Source organism: Pyrgilauda ruficollis, unplaced genomic scaffold, assembly GCF_017590135.1.
Source record: "Pyrgilauda ruficollis isolate IOZ18807 unplaced genomic scaffold, ASM1759013v1 scaffold398, whole genome shotgun sequence".
Classification (NCBI taxonomy): Eukaryota; Metazoa; Chordata; class Aves; order Passeriformes; family Passeridae; genus Pyrgilauda; species Pyrgilauda ruficollis.
Window position 1 is genome coordinate 49299 of NW_024525467.1, and position 9938 is coordinate 59236.

The following is a 9938-nucleotide window of genomic DNA, read 5'->3' on the forward strand; positions in this document are numbered from 1 at the left end:
CACAACAACTCCCTGCAGCACTACAGGCTGGGGACAGAGTGGCTGGACAGTGCCCAGGCAGAAAGGGACCTGGGCATGCTGGTTAACAGCCGACTGAATGTGAGCCAGCAGTGTGCCCAGCTGGCCAAAAAGGCCAATGGCATCCTGGCCTGCATCAGGAAAAGTGTGGCCAGCAGGAGCAGGGAGGTCATTCTTCCCCTGTACTCAGCACTGGTGAGGCCACACCTTGAGTACTGTGTCCAGTTCTGGGCCCCTCAGTTTAGGAACGACACCGAGATGCTCGAACATGTCCAGAGGAGGGCAACAAAGCTGGTGAGGGGCTTGGAACACAAGCCCTATGAAGAACAGCTGAGGCAGCTGGGGTTGTTTAACCTGGAAAAAAGGAGGCTCAGAGGAGACCTTATCACTCTGTACAACTACCTGAAAGGTGGTTGTAGTCAAGTGAGGGTTGTTCTCTTCTCCCAGGCAACCACTGACAGAATGAGAGGACATAGTCTTAAGCTGCATCAGGGCAAGTTTATGTTAGACGTTAGAAAAACATTCTTTACTGAAAGAGTGATTGGGCAATGGAATTGTCTGCCCAGGGAGGTGGTGGAGTCACCATCCCTGGATGTGTTTAAAAAACAACTGTACAAGGCACTCAGTGCCATGGCTTAGTCGATGAGGTGGTGTTAGGTTAGGTCATAGGTTGTACTTGATGATCTCAAAGGTCTTTTCCAACATAGTTCATTCTGTGATTCTGTAATACACTTACTGAAGAGAAGTTCAGGAAGGGACAGCATAAATTCTTATCACAACATGGAAACCCTGAAAAGAAAACAAAGCATCTGAGAAGACCCACAAGGTTCTTTGCCAAACTTGGAGAAGTGCTGAAACATCTTTGAGGAGGGTTGGAAGTAATCATCAAGTAATGGAAATCTTGTAGACTTATGAAAATTTAATCAACAGATTTAAAGAGGCTGAACTTGCAATATTACAACCTTCAAAACTTGGTAAAATCCACTCAAAACGCTACCAGATTATAACCGTGTTGTTCTGGCTGTGAGAATGGGGTGCCTTTCTCGGATGAGGGCAGAGGCCGCGGATGGGAGGGTGAACGCGAGCACGACCGGAGTTTGGCGCTCACTCCTCGGCCAGTCGGACGTCAAGGTTCGGGCGGGGAAGGGGCGGGCCGGACCGTGCCCATCGATGGGGGCGGGCGCTCTGCTCTCGGCTCTTCTGTCCTGCCTCTCGGCTCTGGATTAGCGAAACTGGCGACGTGGGATATTCGCCGGCTCGGCCTCTGCGCCTGCCTCGCCCGCCGAGGAGAAGCCGGGACTGGGAGCCGGGCACCGCAGCGTCTCCGCGGGCCAGACGCAGAGGGCCGCGGCGCTTTCCTGCACAGCTCCGCCGGCGTGGTGAGGTGAGGGGCGGCGGCGGGAAGCTCCCGGCGAGCGGTTGGGCGGTGGGGCCATGGCGCTGCGGGCCCGGGCGCTCTACAACTTCAGATCGGAGAACCCGGGGGAAATCTCGCTGCGGGAGCACGAGGTGCTGAGCCTCTGCAGTGAGCAGGACATCGAGGGTTGGCTGGAGGGTATCAACAGCCACGGCGACCGCGGTCTCTTCCCGGCCTCCTACGTGCAGGTGATCCGCGCCGCCGAGACGCCGCCGCCCGCCCGCTACGCCAACCTGCCTGCCGGCGGTTTAGAGCCGCTGCTGCCCCCCGCCGCTTTCAAGCCGGCGACACTAGAGGCCCCGCCGTCGGCGGCGCCTGAGCCTTTCTTGCTGTCCCCCGCCGCCGCCGGGTACCCTTTCCTGTCGTTGCCCTACGGCGGCTCCTACCAGCTCAGCCAGGGCAGCGATGACGACTGGGACGATGACTGGGACGAAAGCTCCACGGTGGCCGATGAGCCAGGCTCCCTGAGCAGCTCCTACCCTGTCTATGAGACGGCGGGCAGACGGGCCTCTGGCCACTACTGCCTGTCCATGCAGTCTGAGACCCTTAGCTCCCGCAGTGGCCACCTGGCAGGCCACCTGCACTCGCCCAGCAGCAGCACCAAGAGTTTGGCCACAGTAAGCCGCAACCTCAACCGCTTCTCAACCTTTGTCAAGTCTGGTGGTGAGGCCTTCGTGCTGGGTGAGGTATCTGGCTTTGTGAAGGACGGGGACAAGCTGTGCGTGGTGCTGGGCCCCCGGGGCCCTGAGTGGCAAGAGAACCCCTACCCCTTCCGGTGCTCCATCGAGGACCCCACCAAACAGACTAAATTCAAGGGCATGAAGAGTTACATCGCTTACAAGCTGGTGTCCAGCCACACTGGGCAGCAGGTGTACCGCCGCTACAAGCACTTTGACTGGCTCTATGGGCGCCTGGCTGAGAAGTTCCCTGTCATCTCTGTGCCCCACTTGCCAGAGAAGCAGGCCACTGGCCGTTTTGAGGAGGACTTCATCTCCAAACGTCGCAAAGGCCTGGCCTGGTGGATGGACCACATGTGCAGCCACCCTGTGCTGGCTCAGTGCGATGCCTTCCAGCACTTCCTCACCTGTCCCAGCACGGATGAAAAGACCTGGAAACAAGGCAAACGCAAGGCTGAGAAGGATGAGATGGTGGGTGCCAACTTTTTCCTGACCATCAGTGTCCCTGCTGGCTCTGGGGCTGGCCTGGACTTGCATGAAGTAGAAAGTCAGGTGGATGGCTTCAAAGCCTTCATGAAGAAGATGGATGAAAGTGCCCTGCAGCTTAATCACACAGCCAATGAATTTGCTCGCAAACAAGTCACTGGTTTCAAGAAGGAATACCAGAAGGTGGGGCACTCCTTCAAGTGCCTCAGTCAGGCATTTGAGCTGGACCAGCAGGCCTTTTCGGCTGGCCTCAACCAAGCCATAGCCTTCACTGCAGAAGCCTATGATGCCATCGGGGACCTCTTTGCAGATCAGCCCCGGCAGGACCTCGATGCTGTGATGGATTTGTTAGCACTGTATCAGGGGCATTTGGCCAACTTTCCAGATATCATCCACGTCCAGAAAGGTAACAACCTTACATGTTTTCTGAAACTATGAAATTTTATGTTTCAGTGGTATGCACACAGATATGGAGACAAAGGGCTAAATTTGCATCTGGCTTGCTGGCCTTGAGTTAAATCTTTCAGTGTTTACTCAGGTAAGCTGTTGTGAAAAATACAAAATACCACATCAGTGACAATTTACATTCTGTGCCAAAGGTCTATACATTGTTGGGAATTTTATTGGTTAGCGGTTACTATGTTTGGTTGTGTATCTGAAAGAAACCACATATGCCTATACTGCTGATACATTAAAGATTAATGGGCTTGTTTACAAAGCCTTAAGACAAAGTGGTATGAAAACATCTATTACTCTGATGTATGTTAGTTATCTTAAATCTCTGATCTAGTAGATAAATATGAAGTAAACTGAAGATGGAGATAGTCTCATCGACTAGTTTGTTTGAGGTGCACATGGTGGTGTGTGCTTTTTCAGTGTCAGACATTCAGATGAGATGTTTAAAGCTGCTGGGGTTTGTCAGTTCAGCCATACATGAAACTCTCTTGCTACCTTTGTAAGGATGGTCTGCCATGATGTTCTTAGTTGGAGTTGTTTATCCTTTGCCCTTATCACAAAAAGATGTTGCTCACCTGTTATCCTTCTATCATCTTTCTAACTGAAACATGCTTCTGAGGTTCAGGTTGCTGTTTGTATGATGCTTTGTGATCCACTGGAGAAAAATGAACTCCAAATATGAAAAAATCATCTGCTATATAATTAGTGACACTTGTTCAGACAAATCTAAGCTTATAGCATGATATATGTGTAGATGATTTCCCAGCTGTGAAGTTAATACTAATCATATATTCATCATTATGAAAAGACTAGCCCATCATTCATTCTTTTTGCTGTTATATGTGATCAGGGATGTGTGGGGATTACAGCTGTAAAAGCAGACCAAGAAAACATCACATATTCAGTACAGAAATGGGTATGTGTAACAGTTATTCAATAAAATGTGCAAGTTTCTTTATTGAAAATTATTTTGTAGATTAATAGGCCATGTTGTACTCTACAAAGAGGCAGAGCTTGAATTGTCACCCATGGTGAATCAATCTTTTCTACCCTTATGTGTCATTTCCAAAATTTTTGCATCTGGAACAGTACCTTGAGTTTTATGGTAAAAAAGTTGGAAGAGCTTTTCAATAGATCAAAAAGGCAGGCTTCCAGGAGGTGTGCATTATTGCTGGGAAAAAGTGAGGAGGCAAACAAAGTTGGTATAAAGTGAACAAATTGTTATTTTAAAAAAGTAAGCTTTTCATTAAAATTACATGTATCAAAGTCAGATTTCCATTCTTCTGTCAAATCTTGAAAATTATGAGGGGGAACTTAAACAATCAATATTGTTTTGAATAGAAAACGGAAGTGTGTATTATAATCTTCAAGTAGTTGTTCTGTTAGTTGCTGTGTCATTGTGTTCTGATAACAACTTTAAAGTATTTTAAATTTGGAAAGAAGGATGACCTTGGTAATGCCTCGTGTTTGAGAGTAGAGAATTTTGGAGTGAATTGTCAAATAATAATAGGATTATTTGTAAGCTTCTGGAAAAAATCAGATTTTTAATTAGGTGGAATAAGACAGCAGATGATATGTACTATTTAAATACTTTATACTCAAGATTTAATACTATATAAAGTTCTTCAAAGTAATATTCTTGGAGACTTTACTCTGAGGATTGTGAATAATAAGTTACGTGCTTGACTCAACCCATATTTCCTTCAATTTGCATAGGTCTGTTTCCTTTATAGTTCTGTTTAAATCTGCGCTTATTGTTTAGGTTTACCATGCTGAACCAGAGAAAGATCATCTAACTGAGCTTCCACTAGAGCAGTGCATGAGCATGATGCATGAAGAGCTGATTTTGTGCCAGAGCACTGTCTTGGAATTGGTTGGAGAAATGTATAGTCAGTCTGTGTGCAGGTGTTGATGCTCCAGCACCTCTTGTCTAAAACTGCCTTTAACACTATTATCCCTGGTACATATTTGCCTTTAGAAAATGGCATGCTGTGTTGGTTTTGCATGGCCTGGTTTTCACTAGCGGGGATGCCACAGAGGTGGCTTCTGTGAGAAGCTGCTAGAAGCTTCTACCATATCCAGCAGAGCCAATTCCTGATGGCTCTGAAGATGGACGTGCCACTGGCTAAGGCTGGGCCAATTAGAGATGATGGTAATGCCTCTCTGATAACATATTTAAGAAGAAAATCAAAACAAAGTGGGGGCAGTTTTAGTTCCAGCTAGAGAAGAGGAGGAGGTGAGATCATGTGAGGGAAACAACATGGAGACACCAAGGTCAGTGGAGAAGGAGGGGGAGGGGGTGGTCCAGGCACCAGAGCCAAGATTCCTCTGCAGGCTGTGGTGAAGACCATGGGGAAGCAGGCTGTCCCCCTTCAGCCCATGGGGATCCATGGGGAATGCAGAGATCCACCCCATGGGGGTGGTGCCCATGCTGGAGTGGGTAGATGCCTGGAGGAGGCTGTCATCCAGTGGTTGACCTGGTGGAGAGAGGGAGCCCCTGCTTCCAGGCTGAAGCAGCATGTCCTTAGAGGACTGCACCCTGTGGAAAAGTGACATACACCACAGCAGTTTTGGGAGAACTGCTGCTCGTGAGATTGGAACCACACTGGAGAAGTTGGCGGAGAACTGTCTCCCATGGGAAGGGACCCCACGGCGTAGCAGGGGAAAAGGACTCCTCTCCCTGAGCAGTGGAAGAAAACCTCAGGTGATGAACTGACCAGAACCCCCATCCCCTGTCTCCATGCACTGTTGGTGGGAAGGAGGGTGGGGCTGGGGGAAAAAAGGTGGTTTTAAGGTCTTATTTTACTTCTCATTTTCGTGCTGTGATCTTCTTAGTAATAAATGCGCTTTATAGCTCTAAGTCAAGCCTGTTTTGCCCTTGCAGTGTTTTCTCTCCTCATTCCAGCTGTGTGAGGGGAGGGTGAATGAATGGCTGTCATGGGTGCCTGGTGTTTGACCAGTGTCTAACCATGACACATGCGTTTGAGATATTGATCTTTTGAGTGTCCATGTTAATCATAGGAATAGGGTTAGAGCCAGGTTAAATGTTTGTTTTTATTGCTCCCTTTACAAAATAGGCAAACTGGAAGAAAACTGAGAGGAAGATGTTTTTTACTCCCAGTATATTGCTGTTTGATTACTTTAAAAAATTACGTGTAACAAGGTATAACTTTTTGGATCAGATGAAAATATGAACTGTTTGGTGTTCTTGCAACGTAAGAGCTTTCTTTTAAATTTAGTAACTGTGATAGTTGTCAGTATTTGAGAATTATTGTCTGTATAGACCAAGCAAAAATCTTTGTGTTTTCTTTTCCAGTGTGCAAGTTCTTTGTGTGTGTCCTTAGAAGTGGTAGAAACAACAAGCTGTTTGATATATTGCTTACATGGCCATGACTTTACAAAAGATAAAATCTAAAGTTAGGAGTACTTTCCCATTTTTCTTCTACACAGTGCAAATGTATTGTCCACTTGGGGCAAAACTTGAAGCATTTCCTAGACTCCATTTCTATATTGTCCTAGACCTAAGAAGAACCAAAAAATAAAGGCTGCTATTCTCAAAACATACCCATATCTGTGGGTAGAATATGACTCCCTTGTCCTGTTATAGGTTTGCTCTACTGCAGATAGTTGAGCAGGTGCTTAATGTGATTTGGAAGTATTTGTGTTATTGTTATAAAATTTTGATAGCCAAACCAAATTTCATTTTTATATCTTTTATTGTAAAGAAAGCAAGTAAGCAAGCAGCGCTGGGTGGCATGGACTGAGAAGTCTGCATGTCTGGGGTTTTTGCTTAATTTCTGCAAGTCTTCTTCTGCAAAAAGAAAGCCAGAGGATCTCTGAGCCAGAGACAAAAAATTCCCTCCATTCAGGCTTTATCTTTTCTCTTAGAATTATGAACCAAGCCATGTAAGCCTCACTATTGCTTTGTCTGTGTATCAGCAGGAAAATGTGTTAACTATTATGATCTTTTATTGTTTTGGGGTCCAGGTCTTTCTGCCTCCCATGTTGAGGATACCATACATAATCTGAAGTGTGCCTAAATAGGTTGTAATTTTGTTCACTTTTGTAAAATATGTGGACCACTGGACTGTGTGAATATTTTCAAGCTGTTTATTATCTTATTAATATTCTAAGTATTTTATGAAATTGCAATAACTTTAATAGGAGGTCTTAAAAGATTCCTCACCTTCATCTTGAGCACCCAGTGTTTAAGCAATGTTCTGTGAGAAAAGAAAAAGTTGAACTTCCTGCTCTGGAAGAGACAGAGGAAAGATTTGAACTCCCATATGCCGGTTGAGGACCAACTTCTATTTTAGTAGGCTTTGTCACGACCCACTGGTAGGGGATGTGACTTCCGTTATAAGTTCTCATCAGACAGAACAAAGACACCAGACCAAGGGTCAGGGAACTCATGTTTTATTCTACAATCATCTTAACTCTGGCAACTAGCCCACTGCTTAGACTCAAAAGCTGTTGGCTAACAAGCCCTTACATTTTACAATACACTTCTCAAAAGATATTGGCTAACAAGCCCTTAATTTACAGTACACTTCAATAAGCTCTCAACTCCTGCAACAAACTTCTCAAAGGTGCTGGCTCACAAGTCACAACACACTAACACAAGCTCCCCACTCCCACAACAAACTTTCGTACAGAGTACCAGGTAGAATATGATAGCTGTGCTTTGCCCAGGCAAAGCAAGGGAGAAGAGAAATAAAGGCAAAAAAGAGAGAGAAAAGAAAGATCGCCAGTCTTTAGAGCCCCCATAGGTACTGCTGCATGGATAGTCTGGAGCTGATGAAGCAAAGAAAGCAAAAGAGGGAAAAGAGAAGAGGGAAAGCTATCGGTTTCCTGTTGTAGTTTATCTGGTGCATGCCTCATGTAAACTAGACTTTTCACAGTTTTATTCATGTGTGCACAGTCAGCCCTTTGAGCCCTCCTTCAGGAGGTGAGTTGGGGGGAGGGAGAGTTGATGGGGGCACGAGTCTCAAGGCAGAGCAGCAAGTTGGCTCAGAACAGTGCTGCTCCACCTCTGCTGGACCCTCTCTTCCAATCACATCTTTCTTGTAACAGAATGTTTGAGACAAAACGTACTTACACCTGGTCCTCCACAGGCTTGAAAAATAAGTTGCACTTCTGTAATTTCTTTTGCAGAACTGGTGTATCTTTCAAGAAATGCTAATTTTAGTGGCTCTAATTTCAAGAAGAAAAGCAGCCTCTCATCTTCATTTCAAATGGATAATGCCTTTTTTTCCATGTTTTTAAGGTCTACTATGATGGGTTGACCCTGGCTGGAGGCCTCTCTGTCACTTGCCTCCTCAACTAGACAAGGAAGAAAAAATATAACTAAAGGCTCGTGGGGGAAGACAACAGGGAAAGATCACTCAGATTACTGTCATGGGCAAAACAGACTTGGCTTGGGGAAAATTTAAACAGATTTGAGAAAGTGGCCTAAATGTTTTCTAAGATGTAAGCAGCAATTCCATTTCATCTGCAGGGCAAGATTTATAAGAATTATTTTCAAAAATATCTGAATTACTCTTTTGCTTCTTGGTCACCATTTGTTAAAGTAAAATAAGGTAAATGGTCTTATTTACCTAAAGCAAACTTAATTCAAATAATGTCTACAGAATATTTGAACAATATACTGGGAGTATTTTTAGAAAAATCTCACAAAATTATAGTAAAAAAACCCATTCCATCTGGGAATACATCAAAATTTCAAGCATAGAAAAACCCCAAGCAGCACTGAAACCTGGAGTTTTATAACGAGTTTAGGTTGTTTTTTTTTAAGTGGGGGTATGTGTGTTCATAAGTAAATCAGACTGGACAAATTTTATATCACAATTTAAAAAGAGTTCTCTTCTCTTCCTTGCTTTCTTGCCTCTTAAATTTGTTGTGCAGACATGTTTTTTCTGTCCCTATTTTTCCTTTATCCACTTTTTTCCCCCTCCATCCTTCAGATACATACAGTTTCCAGGGGGTGTTGCCGAAGAACAAAAGGACAAAACCTTGCAACAAGTGTTAAAATGGTAAGATAAAAAGCAGATCTTTAATGAAAGCTTTCAAGTGCACAAAGCATGGGTATGTGCACAAGTGATAAAGAATTGCTACAATTTTTATAAGGTTAATTAATTAGTATATCTAACCAATACATCCAATAGGAAATCAGTTACCCCAGTAACCAACCCTTGGGTCTGCCCCTTGGAATTGTTCCAGGGGCTTCTTTGCCCTATTTCTTGTTATATCTTTTCAGATTCTGGTTGAAAAAAAAAAATGTCCTTGTTAGAGGTTCTTTTCTTGAGAATAAGACTAAACAGAATTTCAGAAATGGTTGAAGGGTTAGCTTATTATTCTAAAATCTAAGAGAAAGGGTAGGAAAAATACTAGGAGCTATATAACCATGTATTAACAGTCTACACAGCTATAAATATATGTAAAATATATAAAAAGCAAAAATCTTTAGGCATCAGAGGTTCTGACTTTATTGTCTGAGAGCTAATCATGTAAACCTAGCCAGATGACCCTCACAACAGGAAAAAAGAGTTGGATATTTATATATCATCTGTTTAAGGATTTTTATGAAAAAGATTGGATTGCTCTAGGATGACTCTTATTTCTTGCCCTCTCAGGTTCCCCATTTCTATTACAGCAATGATGTAGTGTTGTCAGTTTGCTGCTAAATCACCCAGTATTACCTCCCAGTAACCTGAAGGAAACTGAGACTTCTGCATGTCTAAAATATGAAAGAATCTAGAAGCCATATAAAATTCTAGGTTCCTTGGTGTTTGTAAACCACACAGAAGACAATAATGAGCAGGACTGAAACTGAGCAATGGCTTTATTTGAAGAAGATTAAACAGGGGAAAAAATTTGACTTAATG

The 9938-nt window shown here is 44.3% G+C and overlaps 1 protein-coding gene across 1 annotated transcript; it reads left to right on the plus strand.

Annotated features, from left to right (window-relative positions):
- Window positions 1–1239: 1239 nt before the first annotated feature.
- LOC121358515 (sorting nexin-18-like) lies at window positions 1240–9115 on the plus strand. Its single transcript, XM_041476744.1, has 2 exons — window positions 1240–3004; window positions 9018–9115. The coding sequence occupies exons 1-2, from the start codon at window positions 1453–1455 to the stop codon at window positions 9080–9082; spliced, it is 1617 nt and encodes a 538-aa protein (XP_041332678.1). The 5' UTR covers window positions 1240–1452; the 3' UTR covers window positions 9083–9115.
- Window positions 9116–9938: the final 823 nt, after the last annotated feature.

Excerpts from the sequence above, each read along its gene's own strand:
- LOC121358515 (XM_041476744.1), top strand. The coding sequence starts at position 1,453 with ATGGCGCTGCGGGCCCGGGCGCTCTACAACTTCAGATCGGAGAACCCG. Across the intron at positions 3,005-9,017 it reads TATCATCCACGTCCAGAAAG|ATACATACAGTTTCCAGGGG; the intron begins GTAACAACCTTA and ends TCCATCCTTCAG.